This window comes from Schistocerca nitens, chromosome 2 (genome assembly GCF_023898315.1).
Source record: "Schistocerca nitens isolate TAMUIC-IGC-003100 chromosome 2, iqSchNite1.1, whole genome shotgun sequence".
NCBI lineage: Eukaryota > Metazoa > Arthropoda > Insecta > Orthoptera > Acrididae > Schistocerca > Schistocerca nitens.
Window position 1 is genome coordinate 662,869,417 of NC_064615.1, and position 22,928 is coordinate 662,892,344.

The window sequence follows — 22,928 nt, forward strand, 5'->3', positions numbered from 1 at the left end:
GCTATTTTACTGCTGACAATTTGGTCTGCCTGGAGTCTGTTAACGAGTCTTCTTTGAACTGCAAATGGCTTATGACATATGTGGCAACATCATGTCCTAGTTACTCTTACATCATTACTTTGCAATTTACAATAAATGTGTGACGGAGGATTCATCAAACCTTCTTTAAGCTACTTCTCTATCATTCCACTCTCAAACAGTGCACTGGAAAAATGAACACTTAAATCTTTCTGGGAAAACTCCAGTTTTTCTTATTTTTTTATGATGATTATTTATACCTAAGTAATTGGGCACCATCAAAATATTTTCCTACTCTAAGGAGAAAGTTGGTGACTGAAATTTCATGAGAAGGTCCTGATGCAGTTTTAATGACTGCCACCCCCATCCATGTATCATATCCATGGCAGTCTTTGGTTTGATTCCCCCCCCCCCCCCCCCAACATTATTGTCTATTAAATTGTTCCAATTTAAGTTATCCTTTAGATTTGTGTGATTTATTGTATAACTGAAATTTAGTGGATATTGTTAGTGCTCATGTGGATGACTTCACACTTTTCATGATTTAGAGTCAATAATCACTTTGTACACCATACAGATATCTTGTCTAAATCATTTTTCAATTTATTTTGAGCATCTGATTGCATTACATGACACCATTATCTGCAAAAAATCTGAGATTGTCTCCTAAATCATTTATGTAGGTCAGAAACAACAGAGGGCCTATAACACTTTCTTGTGGAATGCCACATATTACTTCTGTTTTACTTGATGACTTTACATCATTTACTGTGAGCTGTGTCTTTCCAGTCACACAATTGAGATGATAATCCATTGGCACCCAATATAATTACACGTTGCTTGTGAGGAATGGTGTCAAAAGCCTAGTGGAATTCTAAAAATATGTAATTAATTTGATGTCCTGTAGTGCCTCGCGAATTTTGGGGTAAATTCTAGAGACATTTGTATTTCCACCATCTCAAACATGTGTTGTTTTAAAGATGACTGTGTGAAAGTGGAACTGTGTCTACTATGCCACGATCATGTGGTGCAGGACTGGCATGTATCGGACGGTTGATTGGTGCGGGCAGGTAGTCGCAGTGCTCGCCTCAGAAGTTACATGGCCAGCACAAGGAGCAAACGTGACGTACTCCATGATGGTGCTACAACAGTAGTTATTGAGAACAGCTGAATGTTGTTAAAGAAAAGAAAAGACACTTACTTATTTATCAACTTTCGTGAGGTCCGGATGGTGGACTTGCTAGAGCTTTCTAGATTGTATTTGTTATAAAGTATGTAAGAATATCTGTCAGACTGGTAATTGTTGGGCTTACAAAAATGAATCATTTATATGGTGTCTTGTTTGTGGAAGTGAAAATATAGTGAGATTGGTTTAAAAGTATCCTGAGTGTACGGAGTTATTTTAAGAGTATAAAAAGTTCCTCCAAAACAGCATCTTATCTTCGGAGAAGAAGTTGGACAGACAATTGCAGCCGGCTATCCTGATAAGAAGATTGGTGAAACAACTCCGTGTAAGTTCAACAATAAAGTGGGAGTGGGAGTCTGGCACATCAACACCACACTGCTCCCTCTAGTCGCCAGAAACCGCCCGAGTCCCCTGTTGATAGCATTAATTACTTCATGAAAATAAAGAGCTAATTGTGTTTCACAAGAATAATATAGGGTCACAATTACTTAACTATATGAAATAAAATCATCATAACATCTGAACAGTTTGCATTAGGATGTTCAAACTGCACGGCTGGCCTTGCTGCAAAATAGGAATTAGTATGTGCATGCACGCATGTCTTGTTGTTGTCAGGCCACTTCGGTTTTGATGGGTTCATCAATAAGTAAAATTGTTGAATTTGGGAGACTAAAAATCTGCATTTCAGGATTGAGAAGTCTCTTCACCCTCAGTGGGTGACTGTGCAGTGCACAATATCCAGTCACAGAATAATTGGTGTGATATTCCTTGATAGCATGGTGACTACCGAACAATACATGAAAGTTTTGGAAGATGATTTCACCCCCATTATTCAGAGTGACCTTGATTTTGTGTAGATGTGGTTCATGCAAGATGGAACTCAACCCCATCAAAGCAGGAGAGTGTGTGATGTCCTGGAGGAGCACTTTGGTGACAACATTCTGGTTCTGCGGTACTGAGGACACTGGGATGGACCTTGATTGGCTGCCATATTCTCTGGATCTGAACACATATGACTCCTTTTTGTGGGGCTACATTAAAACCAAGGTGTACAGCAATAGCCTCAAAACCATTACTGATCTGCAAACAGCCATGCAGGAGGTTGTCGACAGTATCGATGTACCATACTTCAGGGGTCATTTTGCTATTCATCTATGCCACATCATCGGTAATTATGGCAGGCATATCGAACATATCATGACCTAAATCAGAATATCTGTAGTTTACATGGTGAATAAATTGTGCGCATGCTGTAGTTTGTAACTAATTTATGTTTTTTTCATATTTAGTAATTCAGTAATTGTCACCCTGTATTTTCTGTATCCCTGTTGGCTATTTGTCAATAAATCATTTTGTTTATGGTGATTCATAATGTTCAAGCACAGTATATGTTCCACAATCCTACTGAAAATCAAAGTGACTGATATGAGTCTGTAACACAGCAGATTACTCGTATTTCCTTTCTTAGGTACTCGTCTGACTTAAACAACTTTCCAGTCCCTCGGTATGGATCTTTCTACAAGTGAGCAGTTGTGTATATTTACCAAGTATGGAGCTATTGTATCAGCAGACTCTGGAAGGAACCTGAATAGTATACAATCTGGACTGGAAGCCTTGCTTTTCTTAAGTGTTTGAAGCTCCTTCACTACACCAAGGATATCTATTCCTATGTTATGTAAGTTGGCAATTGTTCTTGATTCAAACTGTGGAATATTTGCTTAATATTCTTTTGTGAAAGAATTTTGGAAACTCTTGTTTAGTAACTCTGCTTTAGTGGCACTGTCATCAATGACATCATCATTGTTAACATGCATTGAAGATTCTGATTCTGTCTTGCCATTTCGGTACTTGACATTCAACAAGAATCTCTTTCAGTTTTCTGTCAGATTTCAAGACAGAGTTTTATTGTGGAAACTATTGAAGGCATGCTGCATTGAAGTTTGCACTGAATTTTGAGCTGCAGTAAAACTTTGCCAATCTTGACGACCTTGCGGACCCACTCTCAATTTGTGTCCAGAACTTCCTGTCACACAAGACTTTCCAGTTTCAGGTTGGTGCTTCTCACAGTAACCCTCCCCTACAAAAGAGAATGAGGTCCTACAGGGCTCTGTATTGGGTGTGTCTCATCAACTTAAGTGTACATGATGGTCACACCTTAATACAAAGTGATACCCAACATATCTGAGAATTTCATTGTAAAAATCAGAAAACTATACTTACATCCTATGTCATCTCTCAACTACAAAGTAGTCACCTAGGGCATGTATGCAATGATCCCAGCATTGTTTCCAGTTTTGGAAGCATTCTGGAAGTCCCGAGGGTAATTGTGTTCAGGACCCATTGCAATACCACTTGGATGTCTTCAATTGAGACAAAACTTCATGCTTTCAATGCAGTTTGCATCTATGGGGACAAGAAAAGTCACACAGATTAGGTCTGGTGATTGGGGAGGATGGAGGAACATGGCAATGTTGCTTTTGGCCAAGAACACCTTCACAATCAGCAAGGTGTGCATGGGTGTATTGTCATTGTGCATCAACCGATCTTTCTTTTTGCACAACTCTGGCTGTTTGCAGTGAACATTTTTCTTCTGTCATCTCAAAACTTCACAGCAGAACTGTCTGTTGCAATCTGGCCAGGTGCAACAAACTCCTTTTGCACTATTCCCTGAATGTTGGAAAAAATGATTGGCATTGACTTCATGCTGGTGCGAACAAGTCGAGCTTTTTTCAGCCTTGAAGAAGATGGTGTTATCCATTAAGATTATTGTTGCTTTGTTTCGGGGTCATAACCATAAACCAAGATTCAACACCTGTTATGACTATGGATATTAATTTTGGGTGTTCACAAACTCTTTGTTGTGACTCAGTGCACATCTGAATCCCGAGGTTTCATTGGTCTTATTGAGAAGGCTAGGGAGAAACCTTGCTGCAATTCATCTCATGTTCTGTTCATCAGCTAGAATTCGTAAGTACCATACAACAGTTCAAGTTTATTATAAACATTGTGAATTGTCTACCCTCAGTCTTCGTTAATCATGTCACACACTTTCACGATCATTTCCGGTGTTGTGCATGTTGATGGTTAACTAGAATGTTTGTCATCTTCCACAGATTCTTGGCTTTCCTTGAAGTGCTTGAAGCACACAAATTCTCTTACTTGACTCAGTGCATTCTCACAAAATGTCTTTGTCAGCATTTGATGTGTTTCAGTCGCAGTTTTCTTCAATTTGAAACTGAATTTGATGCAAACCCATTGATTCTTCAAATCATCCATTTCACAATTTAGAGAAGTACTGAAAGACACCCTGACACCACTACAACTCGTAACTGCATGCACTAAAGGTGACACAACTTTGTGCCACAGTAGCTAAGACATGCGCCTCAAGACATCTAGTAGTGCAATGTCATACTGCTACTGGTTGGGCTGGTACAATGAAATTCTCAGCTATTTTGGGTAGCACATCATACTCTTCACTGTCTTAGTAACACCATCTGGGGCACAGACTACTCTGCATTTTTGCAGCTTTACAAAGCTCTGATTCTGTTCTGTCTTGATTATGGCATTCTGGTATATGGCTTGGTGTCACCTACAGCATTACGGGTGCTTGACTTGATACATTATTGTGTAATTTAAATTGTGACAGGTGACCTTTAGACCACCCCTGTGAACAGCCTAATTTGCTACAGATCAGCCAACCACAGCTGCTCAAATATGCATTACAAATTCACTGCTCCCCTGAGCATTCAAATGACTGTGTCCTTTTTCCTGGTAGGGGGATCCACCTCCCACAACAGAGGCCCAGAAATGGATTCACAACTGCAGTTTCTGAACTCCAGCTTCCCCCACTGTTGCCTCCTGTCAGGGAGCAATTGTGTGCAGCCCCATGTTGTGTACCACAACCTAAGATCTGCCCCAAACTATTACTTGGACCAAACTACTCTGTTGACCCCATGGTTTTTCACTGTCTGTTCTTGGCCATCCTTAATTAATTTCCAGCTTTGGAAGTCGTATACACTGATGGCTCTACAGTTGAATATGTTTTTACCTTCACCCAAGCAAGGTGTAGTGAACTATACTCTCTGTCAAAAACATGCAGTCTGTTCACTGCAGAATTGGTGTCTATCACTTGAGACCTTAGTCGTGTTCATTCCTGCATCAGTGAGACATTCTTAACTGGCAGCGACTCTCTGGATAATCTTCAGGCTATCGACTAATGGTGCCCTTGACACCCATTGGTTGTGACTATCCAGAATCTCCTTTCTGACCTTCATCATGCTAGATGGTCAGTTGTCTTTGTCTAGAGTCTTTGTCTTTGTCCCAGGATTTGACCTTGAATTAGTTGGCCAAGTTGGCTACCAGGAAGCCGACTTTGGAGATTGGTGTATTGGAACTCAACCTTTGGTCAGCTCTATGCCACTAATTGTAGGAGGCTTGGAACACAAATTGGTGTCCTCTGTGCAAACAAAATGCGCGCAATAAAGGGGACCATGACTGTGTGGTGATCTTACTTTTCTTGTTTCTCATAGGGAATCTATCATTCTCTGTCAGCTTTGCACTGGCCACACTTTGTTGATCCAAGACCACACGATGTTAGGATCCATGCCACTGTCACTGTCTTGCCCATCCGATGGTGGCCCACATCCTCCAGGACTGCCCTAATTTGGAAACTTTATGGTGAATCCTTAAACTTGCTGACACACTGCCTCTGGTGGCAGTGGATGACACCAAATCAGCTGATCTGGTTTTACATTTTACCTGTGAAGATGGATTCTACTCCTCTCTGTGAGGTAGGGTGCACTGGCCTTGTTGGCTTCTTGACGGAGTGGACAGGTGCCCCATGCCTGCTCCGAAAGAGGGGGCCCTTTGCTGTCCTGGCTTGGTTGACTGGCCTGGCTCCTACCTTTCCTACCTTTTTAATTCTTCTTATTCTTTTACATCTGTCATTGTTTTACTGTCTCATCATCTTTGCTCTATTTCCTGAGATTTTATCAACTTCTTCATGTTGCTAATTTGCTTATGGTAATGGAGTGTGAGGAAAAACCAACTAGGTAAGGAGGGTGTGTCCCCCATCACGTAATATGTCCTGGGAGCCTCCAGCTGTTACCCCTCTCTCACTTCTACTTGCTTCTTTCGCTTGGTTTTATTGATTCCTGGTTACAATTGGGTTCATCAAGACTTGTCTTCCAAGTATTTTCTTTCTAATCAATTTTAAACTTAATAAGAAGTCTCACATGAGTTCACAATGTAAAGGCAGTCATGTTTTCAGAGCCTTGTTATCAACATTTATACAGGTATCAAATTTAACAATGGGAAATCCAAGATGAAACAATGAAAATATTATGAAAAAGATAGTCGCTGCTCATACAACGGAGATGATGAGTCACATGTAGGTACAGCAAAAAGACTGCCAAACATAGCTTAAGGCCAAACAGGCCTCAATCAAAATTAGACAACATACACATGTGGACTCATGCAAATGCAACTCACACACACATGACCACAATCTCTGGCTGCCAAGGCCAGACTGCAAACAGCAGCACACAATGAGAATAGCAGTCTGGGTGGTGGGGTAAGGAGGAGGCTGGAGAGTGGGTGGGGTGGGATAGCAAGGTGGGAGTGGGAGACAATAAAGTGCTGCATGTGGGAGCATATAGGGACAAGGTGGGGAGATGTTAGGAGAAATAGGTGCAGTCAGGAAGCTAGACGGATGGTAACGGGGAGAGGGCAGCAGAAAAGGAGAGAAGTAAAAAGACTGTGGGTGCATTGCTGGAATAGAGGGTTGTGTAGTGCTGGAATGGGAACAGGGAAGGGGATAGATGTCCTTTACCCATCTATTCCCTTCCCTGTTCCCATTCCAGCACTACACAACCCTCTATTCTATCAACACACCTACAGTCTTTCTACTTCTCTCCTTTTCTGCTGCCCCCCCCCCCCCCCCCACCAACTGTCTAACTTTCCAACTGCATCTAGCTGTCCTACCCTCTCTCCACCTCATTACTCTATCTCCCACATGCAGCACTTCACTGTGCCGCACACTTACGCTGCTATCCCTCCCCCCTGCCCCAGCCTCCTCCTTACCCCCAACAACCAGTTCACTTCTTCCATCATGCACTGCTGCCCGCATCTGGGTTTGGCAGGCAGAGACTTTGGTCATGTGTGTGTGTATGTGTATGTTGCCTAATTCTTATGAAGGCCTGTTTGGCCAAAAGCTTTTTTTTTTCTTTCTTTCTTTTTCAATAGAACAATGATGCCTTTTTTTACACACACTGATGACTTGCAGGATCTTGCCAGCTGTTTGTCAAAGTCAGTATCACTGATGAATTAAGAGATTTTTGTGTAGGAAGATTCACTTGCTCACTCTGTTCAGGGATAGGAATAGAAAGATGGTACGCTATTTGCTGTAGATTTTCATATGTCAAAGATAAGTGAAGGGTAGAAGTAAACTCCTTTGGTAAGTTTCAATCTCAGCTATTCACTGTTAAAGATACACTGGGTTACAGTATTCCCCTGGAACTGCAACACACTTGGAAATTTATTTTCATCTAACTTGTTAAACTTTTTTCCTTCAGGGAAGTCTATTAAATGGCAAATTTTGAGTAATGCATGCAGTACATTTATCTAGATGGCATGTTGATGTTTGCTTGTTTTGCCAAAATTTAACAGAAATTGGACAAGTAGATGACTACGAAAACAGAAGTGTGACCCCACTACTGTAGCAGCAGAAGAACCCTGGCAGTGACGGCAATACACAATCAAATTATTGTTTGAATGGCAGTTGTGTAGAATTAGAATCACTGCACAACCTTGTTCTTGCAGTTTGAAATATATGATTTCATGAAAAAATATTATTTTGTACACTCACTGCATAACTTGATAATAAACTATATTTCCATTTACATCTATAACTGTTAATTTTTTTAGTTTCTATTTGGTTTGGTGCAGGAAGCAAAATTTAATGTACCATCTAGATAAATACACTGTATGTGTTATTCAAACTCATCATTGATAACACTTGTGAAGAAAAAAGGTTCAAATGTGTTGGAACCCAAGAAATTCATTGGGACCCTTGCTCTTGCTGTTGTACATTAGTGCCCTTGTGGACAATATTGTTTCCGACATTTCACAGACAAGATTTCAAAGCAATGCAAAGACTGGCAACTTGCTTTAAATTTTTAGAAATGTAAAATTGGGTACATCACAAAATCAAAAAAAAAAAAGCAGTGTCCTATGGCTTTAATATCAATGAGTTATAGTTGAAATCCGTCAACTCATACAAATATCTGGGTGCAATAATTTGTAGGGATATGAAATGGAACATTCACATAGTCTCAGTTATTGATAAAGCAGGTGGCAGATTGCAGTTCATTGGTAGAATATTAAGGAAATGTAATTAGTCTAGAAAGGAGGGTGAATACAAAGCTGTCATGTGACCCATCCTAGCATATTGCTCAAGTGTGTGGGACCAATATCAAATTGGACTAACAGGGGATATTGAATGGATACAGAGAATGGCAACATAAATGTCACAGGTTTCTTCAATCCATGGGAGAGTGTCACAAAGATGCTGAAAGAACCGATCTGATAAAGGCCTGAAAATACATGACAAAGAACTAAATTTAAGTGATAAATGTGGGAATACATTACAGTCCCTTGTGTATCACACTCATAGGTACCACAAAGACAAGATCAAGCTAATTATAGAAGGCACATAGACATTTAAGCAATCATTCCCATGACCCATATGTGAATGGAACATCAGAAAGCCCAAACAACTGTTACTTTGTATGTACCTTCAACCATGCACTTGGCAATGGTTTGCAGTGTACAGTTGTAGCTGTAGATGTAGAACCAAAGATGTTCTGGTACCAAAAATATAAATCTCTTTAGTAGTAGTAGTAGTAGTAGTAGTAGTAATAGTAGGAATTATACATTACGCAACTCTAGCTGTAGTTTCGCTGGAGTCTTTCCATAAGTGTCAAGACAAATTATGAAGCACATAGAAGCAATTCCACCATATTCAAGTTGAAAATGGTTATGAATTATTTAATAATGGAAATATGATGTTTGTATCATTTTGATGAGCCATTTGTTGGTTGGTAACTTGATATGAGTATTCTTGGAGCAGAATTAATAGTTGCAAAATGATTCTTAAACAATTCTACATAAATTCGTTTAAAATTCAGCTGTAGTTCATGAACTTGAGGTTCCTTAAGAGAAATATTGTTAGTGACATGGAGTCTCCTATCCACCATGTGGCCAGTTATATAGCCTTACAGCTGCATCCCAATGTTGGTAAAACTGACAGTTGTATTGAAAATTCAGTTCATTTTATTGAGGAATTTAAATACATGAACACGGGAGGAAGATATTCTTTTCACCTTAAGTACTGTATCCTTATTTATGATATTTCTGTGAATGAAGCTATTTCATACATGGTGGATATATATCTGATAGATACAGTAGATTTGCCAAGAAATTGTGTTACTACAACCCACTTCCTGTATAGCAATAAATTTATGAGCATATTCAAGGGTGTCTGTGGGCAGCCTTCATAGTCCATTGTTGTCAAATTGTTTGTGGAGGTTTGTGAACAACAGGCAACCACTAGCCAGCACCCACTATGGGTCTATTAGATTAGTAATCTGGACACATGGCAAATAAGGAGTTGGATATCTTAGTGGTACATCATAATAGCGTCAATCCAAAAATTAAATTTATGACAGAGAAAGTGTGCATTAGGCAACTTAATTTTCTAAATGTTTCAGTAATCAAATGGGCACATGTAACTTTGTATCAAAAGATGTACATAAGAACAACACACACTGATCAGTAGCTCCATAAGGAATCCAACCATCATCCAAACCAAAAAAGAGATATAATTATATTCTTGGTCAAAACGGCTAATAAAATATATGAGTCAGTTTACTTACAAAAAGATCTCAGTTACTTACATCAGAATCAGTACTATGTCCAAGAAGGGGGAATTTCAGGACTAGTGAAAAACAATGATTACCAAAAAGGAAAGTCTTTCTTCAACTTATTAATAGAATTACTGATCATATCAGAAGGGTTTGTCCAAGAAGGGAGTTCAGATGATTTTTAAGCCCACCAGAAAAATAAAACAATGCCCAAAAACTGCAAAAGATGTATATCATCCACTAGCATCAGTGGTATGTATAAAAATCCATATACCTGTGGCCAAGTATACAGAATGTCTCAAAAAGAATGACCCAATTTTAGATTTTAATAATATTGAGATAAATGTCACTAGGTAACTTAAACAGTGCTGGATGTAATCAGCATGGTCTAGAGTTTCAGAAAAAAATCTGCGAGATGTCACTACAAGCACTGACTTGGAGCATGCAGCCAGTCTCACGCAATATGGCATCCGCACAACAGAAGGCGTATTGTGTTATTGAATTTAGTCATACTCAATCAGTGATCGCAGTTCAGCGGGCGTTTCATATTTTGAGCTAAACCAACATCACCAAAGAACATTTGATGGTGGTATAATCTGTCTGAAGAAACAGGGTGCCTCTGTAAAGGCAAAAGTCCTGGCCGGCCACACCGTCCTGAACAAACAGTGGAACAAATCCGATGAGCATTTGAGTGGAGCCCCCGCAAGTCTATGCACCATGCTAGCCAAGAACTTGCATTACCACACATGACAGTGTGGCATGTGTTACAGCGTTGTTTAGCCCTAAAACCATACCAATTACAACTGGTACAAGCTCTTTGAGATACTGACAAAGTGAAGTGAGTAGACTTTAGCAATGCTATTCTAGAGGACATGGAAGATGACACTTTTATGTTACAGTTGATATTCAGTGATGAGGCAACTTTCCACATTAGCGGTAAGGTTCATTGTCATAATGTGTGTATATGGGGGCTCAAAAATCCTCATGAAACAACTGAACATGAATGTAATTCACCAAAAGTGAATGGTTTTTGTGCTGTTTCGCAAAGCAAGGTTTACGGGCCCTACTTTTTTGAGGAAGAAACCATAACAGGACAATCATATCTTGCAATGCCATGGAACTGGTTATTCCCAAAACTTGACTCTGACAATTTCATCTATCAGCAAGATGGAGCACAACAATGTGTGCAGTTTCCACAATGCCAACATGCCTCAACGTTGGATAGGATGTACAGGACCGTGAGACCAGGATTTACACTCTTGGCCTCCTAGGTCTCCTGACTTAACACCATGTGATTTCTTCCTTTGGGGGTATGTTAAACAATGTGTTTATGTTCCTTCCTTACCTCGTGACATTGATGAACTAAAAACCAGAATATCAGCTGCTGTAGCTTCAGTGACAGAGGACACCTTATGCTCAGTCTGTGATGAATTCGGCTATCGGCTAGATGTCATCTGTGCAGCCAATGGAGGACATATTGAACATTTATGATGGATTTTTATAAACTTCTGTCTTTTCTGAGTAATTTAGTAAGCAATTTGTTGGTGTTAAGCCCTTTTTCCTAATAAATAATTTTATTTAAATTCGGCTCTTTTTCTTGGGACAACCTGTATATTGGAACTACAAAAAGAAGTATTAACACTCACTTAGCCAAACATTAAATGAACTGTCAATTTGGACAAAATGATAAATTGGCCATGGCAGAACATGCTTTCCAAAAAGCTGAGACAAACATTTCAGCCAAGACAACCCTTGTCACACACACTCATACAGAGAGGCAATAGAAATTTATCAGTGTCACGATAATCTTAACAGAAAACAAGAGGGAGTTAAATAAAATAAAATACAGATGGTTACTTTGAGAGACTAATAATTATTTACCCTTAATAGATAATGATGTCACTGGTCAGAGACAATCATGCATGTGGCATCAGGTGATGTATTATGTTGCTCCCTATACCATTCATAATGCAGCTATGAATCTGGGACCACCTTAAACTTTCTATGGTGTTGCCATTTTATTCATGCAGATATACCCCACAAATGGGCATAAAATTTCAGTGAACAGCTTAATACATCAACCATACACTTGCAGCCTGGACGTTTTAAATGATGTAAATTCCAGTTGTGAAAGCTTTCACTGTATTAAATTCATTGCGAATACTTGTTAGCTGGCATAAATGAATTTCCACAAAAAGTATAAAACTAACGGGTTACAAAACATAGTACCTAAATAAAAAACAATTAAAAATAAAATATGATGTGACAAGTACCTAAGGAAGCTAGGATATATATATATATAACTTAACAAACAAAAATGTTGGCATGTTGATAGACACACAAACAAACACAAACACACACACAAAATTCAAGCTTTCGCAACCAACGGTTGCTTCATCAGGAAAGAGGGAAGGAGAGGGAAAGATGAAAGGATGTGGGTTTTAAGGAAGAGGGTAAGGAGTCATTCCAATCCCAGGAGTGGACAGACTTACCTTAGGGGGAAAAAAAGACAGGTATACACTCGCACACACACATATCCATGAGAATGTGCGGATGGATATGTGTGTGTGTGCGAGTGTATACCTGTCCTTTTTTCCCCCTAAGGTAAGTCTGTCCACTCCTGGGATTGGAATGACTCCTTACCCTCTCCCTTAAAACCCACATCCTTTCGTCTTTCCCTCTCCTTCCCTCCTTCCTGACGAAGCAACCGTTGGTTGTGAAAGCTTGAATTTTGTGTGTATGTTTGTGTTAGTTTGTGTGTCTATCGACCTGCCAGCGCTTTTGTTTGGTAAGTCACATCATCTTTGTTTTTAGATGTATTTTTCCCATGTGGAATGTTTCCCTCTATTATATATATGAACACACAATCAGAGAAACATGCATATAGAACAGATGAAAGATTGCTTGTTTCCTCATATATCATATTATTTTTCCCAGGTATCTTGTTAAATTTTCAAGATCAAATCACTTATCAGTGGACTTTCCTATCATCTAGCCGATAATGTCATCACAAATAATATAACGTGTAAGTCAAATATTGCTGTGTTGTTCTATAGCATAAAAAAGAGTACATTGCAGTCAGAGCTAAAATTCTAGTACGTATGTACATATTACCTGCATCACTTACAAATGTAGTACTTTTTGTTACTTGAAATGTGAAGCGCAATAACACAAACATTCAAGAAGCTACTGGCTTGCAGTCCAATTACAATTTTCTGTTTGCTTAAAGAAAGCATTTCAACTTTTTTGTAAGGTAAATTATATGTAGAGAAATTCCCTTAGCTCATTACTGCTATCATAATCAATGATGAACATGACTTACATTGAGTGCACCTTTTCGATGAATAGCTTCAAATATTCTGTCTCTAAAACGTTCCATGTCTTGAATGTCAAATGATAACTGATCAAGTTCACGGTTAACATCCTGGTAGATAGACAAGTAATACATGAATTATGTGTTTAATAGTGCAGAACATAAAAGCATTCTAAGGCAATAGTTATAACACTAGACAATAAATTCTTACCTGAAGTTTAGCAAATTCATGTCGAGCTGGCCAGACTCGACTTGCTATCATATTGTCAAGTTTAGGAAAGTAAGCCTCTTTTAGTGGCTTATGCCAGTTATTTAATTTCCTCACTCTTCCAAGATGATTACTAAGTCGTTCAAAATTGTATCTGAAGATTAAAAAATTGGAAATTATCAGTTATAATTCATTAACTAAGTATATCCATAATTATATAACTGGCTATTTGCTCTGATTTCCAGAGAAATGCTTATACATTTTGTCACCACAGGTTTGTAGGTACATAATGTATCATGTTACCCACAATAAGCACCATCAATCTTATAGCTGTGTTGGCAACATCTTTATAGTAAGGTTATTGTTTATGACAATTTGCTGGAAAAATAAACCTATTTCATTTTGCAAATAGTAAAAGGACGTACTGAAACAATGGTTCTTAGATCCATTTTCAGCTCTGAGTTTACTGATAAAAAATAAATAAAAATGGAAGGAAGCAAGAGTGCAACCTGTCAGGTTTCCACAGCATGATTGATTAATAATGTGCTTTCAGCTGTACAGTTGAGTTGTCATTTCAGTGTTATCCATAATATACTGACAATTAATCCAGTCACCATTAGGTGTTGTGTGTTAAAACATGTACTCTCTGTATGGAGTCTAACCATAAAATGGAATCAATAGCTGGGCTGTGTCTCCACAAGCACACAAATGGCTTATAATTAGATTTATCATCCAGCATTTTTGTATAGTTCATGTCTGCTATTCTTAATTTTGTATAAAAGTAATGAACTGCATACAAATAGTAGATTGTTGTAAAAAAATTATAAGCAATAAGAAGCTACAAATCACAAAAGAAATAAAACTGCAAACGAAAATCTGTCAGACTTAATATGATATCAAATCATAACCTTTGACATGGTTTAGATATTAGTTTGGCAACTATGAGATGCAATATCTCCTTCCCAGTACTCAATAAAACTGGTGGAGTCTCTCTGACAAGCAGTTAAGAGATCTCTAACAGAGATAATTTATTTTATTTATTTAATTTAATTTATTTATTTGTCCATCTGTAAACAATATATATTGTATGGATGTTGTCCAGAAAGTACATGCAAATTTATGGAAACAATCTGTGCGAAACAAACATACAAAATTTTACATTAAGTAGTACAAATAACAATACATACAAAATTGTACAAAAAATGTACAAAAAATAATACTTGGTCATACAAGACACAGTAATACAACTTTTTATACATGTATACAAACAGTATAGTAACTGCATAGTCTGTTTGCCCTAAGGCTTTACTTTTGTCATCCCTAAACAGGGAGCCCTTATATTCACTACAATAATTCAGTAAAGATTTTAGCACAATCAACAGCTGTCCATCAGATTTAAAAAAATAAGAGATACTTTAGGGGATGAAAGACAGTGTTTTCAGTTTTGCTTAATATAAACATTTTCAGAATTATTTATTGGCCTAAACAGAAATTTACTGAGTAAAAACCTTGTTCAAGTACAAATTCTTTAAATTCTACTTTAAATCTGTTTTCATCTTCTAACTCTCTGATGTTGGCTGGCAGTATGTTGTAGAGTTTTGTACCCATATGGCTCACATGCCTTTGTGTGTGTGTTCTTTTTGTTTGCTGAGTATGGAGTACTGTGCTATTTCGAGTATTGTAGGTATGCAAGTCGGCATTTGTCTGAAAATCTGCATGGTGGGCTATAACATATAAAACACACACACACACACACTTACCATACGAAAGCATTGGTGTGTGTGTGTATATATATATATATATATATATATATATATATATATATATATATATATATATATATAAAACAACATACCAATGCTTTCGTATGGTAAGTTACATCATATATATGCTTGTGTCTGGATATGTGCGGATGGATATGTGTGTGTGTGCGAGTGTATACCTGTCCTTTTTTCCCCCTAAGGTAAGTCTGTCCACTCCCGGGTTTGGAATGACTCCTTACCCTCTTCCTTAAAACCCACACCCTTTTGTCTTTCCCTCTCCTTCCCTCTTTCCTGACGAAGCAACCGTTGGTTGCGAAAGCTTGAAGTTTGTGTGTTTGTTTGTGTGTCTATCAACATGCCAACACTTTCGTTTGGTAAGTTACATTATCTTTGTTTTTAGATATATATTTCCCACATGGAATATATATATTATTATATATATATATATTAATAGCGGGAAACATTCCACGTGGGAAAAATATATCTAAAAACACAGATGATGTGACTTACCAAACGAAAGCGCTGGCACGTCGATAGACACACAAACAAACACAAACATACACACAAAATTCAAGCTTTCGCAACAAACTGTTGCCTCATCAGGAAAGAGGGAAGGAGAGGGAAAGACGAAAGGATGTGGGTTTTACGGGAGAGGGTAAGGAGTCATTCCAATCCCGGGAGCGGAAAGACTTACCTTAGGGGGAAAAAAGGACAGGTATACACTCGCACACACACACATATCCATCCGCACATACACAGACACAAGTAGACATTTGTAAAGGCAAAGAGATTCGGCAGAGATGTCAGTCGAGGAAGAAGTACAGAGGCAAAGATGTTGTTGAAAGACAGGTGAGGTATGAGCGGCGGCAACTTGAAATTAGCGGAGGTTGAGGCCTGGCGGATAATGAGAAGAGAGGATATACTGAATGGCAAGTTCCCATCTCCCGAGTTCTGACAGGTTGGTGTTAGTGGGAAGTATCCAGATAACCCGGACGGTGTAACACTGTGCCAAGATGTGCTGGCCGTGCACCAAGGCATGTTTAGCCACAGGGTGATCCTCATTACCAACAAAGACTGTCTGCATGTGTCCATTCATGCGAATGGACAGTTTGTTGCTGGTCATTCCCACATAGAAAGCTTCACAGTGTAGGCAGGTCAGTTGGTAAATCACGTGGGTGCTTTCACTCGTGGCTCTGCCTTTGATCGTGTACACCTTCCAGGTTACAGGACTGGAGTAGGTGGTGGTGGGAGAGTGCATGGCACAGGTTTTACACCGGGGGCAGTTACAAGGGTAGGAGCCAGAGGGTAGGGAAGGTGGTTTGGGGATTTCATAGGGATGAACTAAGAGGTTATGAAGGATAGGTGGACGGCGGAAAGACACTCTTGGTGGAGTGGGGAGGATTTCATGAAGGATGGATCTCATTTCAGGGCAGGATTTGAGGAAGTCGTATCCCTGCTGGAGAGCCACATTCAGAGCCTGATCCAGTCCTGGAAAGTATACTGTCACAAGTGGGGCACTTTTGTGGTTCTTCTGTGGGAGGTTCTGGGTTTGAGGGGATGAGGAAGTGGCTCTGGTTACTTGCTTCTGTACCAGTTCGGGAGGGTAGTTGCGAGATGCGAAAGCTGTTTTCAGGTTGTTGGTGTAATGGTTCAGGGATTCCGGACTGGTGCAGATTCGTTTGCCACGAAGACCTAGGCTGTAGGGAAGGGACCATTTGATGTGGAATGGGTGGCAGCTGTCATAATGGAGGTACTGTTGCTTGTTGGTGGGTTTAATGTGGACGAACGTGTGAAGCTGGCCATTGGCCAGATGGAGGTCAAGGTCAAGGAAAGTGGCATGGGATTTGGAGTAGGACCAGATGAACCTGATGGAACCAAAGAAGTTGAGGTTGGAGAGGAAATTCTGGAGTTCTTCTTCACTGTGAGTCCAGATCAGGAAGATGTCATCAATAAATCTGTACCAAACTTTGGGTTGGCAGGCCTGGGTAACCAAGAAGGCTTCCTCTAAGCGACCCATTAATAGGTTGGCGTACGAGGGGGCCATCCTGGTACCCATGCCTGTTCCCTTTAATTGTTGGTATGTCTGGCCTTCAAAAGTGAAGAAGTTGTGGGTCTGGATGAAGCTGGCTAAGGTAATGAGGAAAGAGGTTTTAGGTAGTGTGGCAGGTGATCGGCGTGAAAGGAACTGCTCCATCGCAGCGAGGCCCTGGACGTGTGGAATTTTTGTGTATAAGGAAGTGGTATCAATTGTTACAAGGATGGTTTCTGGGGGTAACAGACTGGGTAAGGATTCCAGGCGTTCGAGAAAGTGGTTGGTGTCTTTGATGAAGGATGGGAGACTGCATGTATGGGTTGAAGGTGTTGATCTACATAGGCAGAGATACATTCTGTGGGGAGCTTGGTAACCAGCTACAATGGGGCGGCCAGGATGATTGGGTTTGTGAATTTTAGGAAGAAGTTAGAAGGTAGGGGTGCGGGGTGTCGGTGGGGTCAGGAGGTTGATGGAGTCAGGTGAAAGGTTTTGTAGGGGGCCTAAGGTTCTGAGGACTCCTTGAAGCTCTGCCTGGACATCAGGAATGGGATTACCTTGGCAAACTTTGTATGTGGTGTTGTCTGAAAGCTGACGCAGTCCCTCAGCCACATACTCCCGACGATCAAGTACCACTGTCGTGGAACCCTTGTCCGCCGGAAGAATGACGATGGAACGGTCAGCCTTCAGATCACGGATAGCTTGGGCTTCAGCAGTGGTGATGTTGGGAGTAGGATTAAGGTTTTTTAAGAAGGACTGAGAAGCAAGGCTGGAAGTCAGAAATTCCTGGAAGGTTTGGAGAGGGTGATTTTGAGGAAGAGGAGGTGGGTCCCACTGTGACGGAGGACGGAACTGTTCCAGGCAGGGTTTAATTTGGATAGTGTCTTGGGGAGTTGGTTCATTATGAGTAGGATTAGGATCATTTTTCTTCGTGGCAAAGTGATATTTCCAGCAGAGAGTACGAGTGTAGGACAGTAAATCTTTGATGAGGGCTGTTTGGTTGAATCTGGGAGTGGGGCTGAAGGTGAGGCCTTTGGATAGGACAGAGGTTTCGGATTGGGAGAGAGGTTTGGAGGAAAGGTTAACTACTGAATTGGCTTGTTGTGGTTCCAGATTGTGTTGATGGAATTTTGAGGTTTTGGAGGGAGTGGAGCTGGAAGTGGGAGATTGAGTAGATGGGAGAGACTGGGTTTGTGTGCAATGAGAGGAGGTTGAGGTTTGCTGGAAGGGTTGTGAAGGGTGAGTGAGTTGCCTTTCCAGAGGTGGGAAACCAGGAGATTGCATAGTTTTTTGAGGTGGAGGGTGGCATGCTGTTCTAATTTGCGGTTGGCCTGTAGGGGGATGCTCTGAACAGCTGGTGTGGATGTGGGAGAGGAAAGATTGAGGACTTTTATTAAGGATAGGAGTTGACGGGTGTGTTCATTGGCTGAGTTGATGTGTAGGTGAAGGATTAGGTTGGTGAGGGCAATGGATTATTCAGTTTGGAACTGGTATAGGGACTGATGGAAAGAAGGGTTGCAGCCAGAGATGGGAACTTTAAGTGTGATGCCTTTGGGGGTAATGCCAAATGTCAGACAAGCCTGAGAAAATAAAATATGGGAGCGTAATCTGGCTAGGGCGAATGCATGTTTGTGGAGGGAATGTAAATAAAACTTAATGGGGGCGTTGTGGGGGTGTTGTGAGGGTGACACGGTATTAGAAGGTGGAAAGTGTAACATGAGGCTGAAATAAAAATGAAAATAAAAATATATGGGGAGAGATAAAGGTGAACTAGAAAGCAATTGGAGATCTGGGGATGTGGGTTTTAAGGGAGAGGGTAAGGAGTCATTCCAATCCCGGGAGCGGAAAGACTTACCTTAGGGGGAAAAAAGGACAGGTATACACTCACACACACACATATATCCATCCACACATATACAGACACAAGCAGACATATTTAAATATGTGTGTGTGTGCGAGTGTATACCTGTCCTTTTTTCCCCCTAAGGTAAGTCTTTCTGCTCCCGGGATTGGAATGACTCCTTACCCTCTCCCTTAAAACCCACATCCTTTCGTCTTTCCCTCTCCTTCCCTCTTTCCTGATGAGGCAACAGTTTGTTGTGAAATCTTGAATTTTGTGTGTTTGTTTGTGTTAGTTTGTGTGTCTATCGACCTGCCAGCGCTTCGTTTGGTAAGTCAGAGCATCTTTGTTTTTGGATATATTTTTCCCACGTGGAATGTTTCCCTCTATAATTGAGGGAAACATTCCACATGGGAAAAATATATCTAAAAACAAAGATGATGTGACCTACCAAACGAAAGCGCTGGCAGGTTGATAGACACACAAACAAACACAAACATACACACAAATTCAAGCTTTCCCAACCAACGGTTGCTTCGTCAGGAAAGAGGGAAGGAGAGGGGAAAGACGAAAGAATGTGGGTTTTAAGGGAGAGGTAAGGAGTCATTCAAATCTCGGTAGTGGAAAGACTTACCTTAGGGGGAAAAAAGGACAGGTATACATTTGCACACACACACATATCCATCCGCACATACACAAACACAAGCTGACATTTGTAAAGGCCATGTATGCTTGTGTTTGTGTATGTGCGGATGTATATGTGTGTGTGTGTGATTGTATACCTGTCCTTCCTGATGAAGAAACCATTGGTTGCGAAAGCTTGAATTTTGCGTGTATGTTTGTGTGTCTATCAACCTGCCAGCGTTTTTGTTTGGTAAGTCACATGATATTTTGACAAAATCCATGCAATGTACATTGTCTCTGGATGAATATACTACTACTACTACTACTACTACTACTACTTAGAGTCCTTGTATCCACATGCAGTAGTGAATGTTTGGGAACTGTATACTTTAGTTATGTTCATTCAGTAATCAGTTATGGTATTATTTTCTAGGGAAACAGTGCTCAGAATTTACAAACAGTATTAAAAATGCAAAAGAGAGCAGTAAGAATTATAACAAAAAGCAGTAAGTGGGCCCGCTGCAGAGAACTTGTCAAAATGTTAGAAATTCTAACTGTTCCTCGTGAATTTATATTGCAAACCATAGTGTATATCAAGAAAAATATAGAAAATTATAGCACAAATAGCAGTTTTCAAAACTATAGTACAAGAACAAGTCACTGTCTTCACCTAGAAAGGAAGAATAGACATAAGACTCAAAATAGATTCTTGTATGAAGGTGTAAAACTGTATAATGAACTGCCACAGAAAATAAAAGAAGCAGATAACATGTACCGCTTTAGGAAAAATCTTAAATTGTTTTTGCAAGAACACTGCTTTTACACTATAAGTGAATTCCTTAGTACAAAATGATTGTAAATGGATTTTGTTTCACAATATTTTGATAAGGAGCAAAAATGATTGTAAATAGCTTATATGTCACAATGTTTAACTACATGTAACAACCAACTGTATAAATATATGACAACATCCATACATTTTCAAATGTCCACAGATGACTAAATAAATAAATAATAATAATAATAATAATAATAATAATAATAATAATAATAATAATAAACCTATAGGTAAGAATGGCATGATTTACTGAGTCAAAGACTTTTATGAGGTCAAAAAAGATTCCTGCAAATTTATTCTTATTGTCTAATGATGTGCTAATCTTACCAACAAACTTGTGAATTGCTTCTACTGTGCTTTTTCCATGCTAGAAGTCTCTCTGTTTCTTCAAAATAATGTCATATTTTTCAATAAAATTTTGAATCTGGATGGCAACAGCCTTTTCAGATACTTTTGGCAGGACTGGATGAAGAGAGATGGGATGGTAATTTCCCGTGTCTTTTCTTGATCCTTTGTTGTGCAATGGTTTTATTTCTATGTACTTTAGCACCTCTTGGAAACATTCGTATTCAAAAGATTTGATTATTATTACAGATACTGTGTCATTTTGCGCACAAATTTAAGAACTTTTGTGAGTATCCCATTTCAACCTGCAGAATTCTCGTGTCTCAGTGTTAATGTATTATGTTTTACTTCTCTTGCTGAAAATGATTCAAATTTTGGGAGGCATTAAGACATTTGAAATAGTTACAAATTCAATAAGGAGTAGCAAGAAGCAGTTACTGACTGATTGTCCTTCTCACCTATTTCTTAGCAGTACATACCTAGTGATGTTAAGCTAGAAAAGTGCACTTGCTCTGAACTTTATTTCTCATTTGGTTTTGAACAATAGCAGAGGGGGAAGTCAATTTCAAGCCTTAGAATAAAGACATCAAAAACATTACCATCAATAATGAATCTAAGTAGGAAACTGCTTAGTTGATGATTTGAAATATTTGATCAATTCTTACATGTACAATAATCAGAAAATGTATCAAATATGAGAAATGAGCAAAGGGGAAAAAATTAGTTCTTCACAGGAGTTGAAGTTATAACAGATGGAATAATTCCAACTTGCTATGTCACAGGCCTTCAAACAAGATTTTTAAATTCCAAAACAAACATTAGTGAGGTTAGTTTTTAAGTATATCAAGTATGCAAAATAAAGAGGAAAAGAAAAATAAATATTATTTATCTTAGGAGTGGTATCACATCAAGTGGAGCTATTTTGCCTTGCCACATTTCAACTTCCCAAGTATTTGAACTGTTCACTTTCTTCCAGAATGGTTGATCCTACTTATACATGTAAGGACATACATTTGTGAGACATCTTCATGAGTACTGCCTTTTTTCCAATGCTATATTTTTATGTTATATTTTTTCCATTACTATATATTTTCTCAAAGGTAAGTACTCTTTTTGAGTATTAATTTTCTGATTCAGGAATAATAAACATATCAACTTTACACTTCATCTTATAAATAATTCAACATCCAGTGTCAAAATAATGAAATTACAATAATAATTCATTATCTCCACACATACTGATTAATTTAGAAACAAAGGAATAACACTGTCTCACACCTGTCCCAGTTTTAACCACCTCGGTGCCTCCAGTCCTCATGTGGTGTTCTATTTTTTGCAACACAAAAATGATAATATCTGATCTTCACACACTATATCGATGTATGCTTTTGCATTTCACATTGTAATCTCTCCGTAAAACAGTGTATACAGCATAAGTTTATTTTTGTAGCAAAAAATGATCATTTCTGACCTATATTTACATCAATGTGTGCACTTATGTATGTTAACTAAACCTTTGTATACGTGAACTAAAATCTATTTCAATGTCCAAAAACTGATTATTATATGGGCTGCAAATACACAAATAAACAGATTGTAAATTAGTCTTTGATCTCTGCACTCTATTAAATTATGTTTTAGTATTTCCAAGAGCCAGGTACAACTGACCTCATAAAAAGCTGTTACCCAGTCAGTGAAACACTAACATTGCACCTCTAAAACACAGTGTGATATTACTCCCAACGGTCAAATAACATATTTTATCATTTTTCATTTTCTAAATCCACCATCGTCTTATTTTCCAAATTTTCAGACATCATGGATACATTAATTGTCTCCACAA

The 22,928-nt window shown here is 39.0% G+C and overlaps 1 protein-coding gene across 1 annotated transcript in view; it reads right to left on the reverse strand.

Annotated features, from left to right (window-relative positions):
• LOC126235230 (phenoloxidase 2-like) overlaps window positions 1–22,928 on the reverse strand; it is a 211,408-nt gene that overhangs the window by 153,500 nt on the left and 34,980 nt on the right. The window contains exons 5-6 of the mRNA XM_049943961.1: window positions 13,650–13,800; window positions 13,448–13,549 (exon numbers count right to left, since the gene is read on the reverse strand). Coding sequence (XP_049799918.1) covers window positions 13,448–13,549; window positions 13,650–13,800 — 253 coding nt within the window. The remainder of the gene's footprint in view (window positions 1–13,447; window positions 13,550–13,649; window positions 13,801–22,928) is intronic.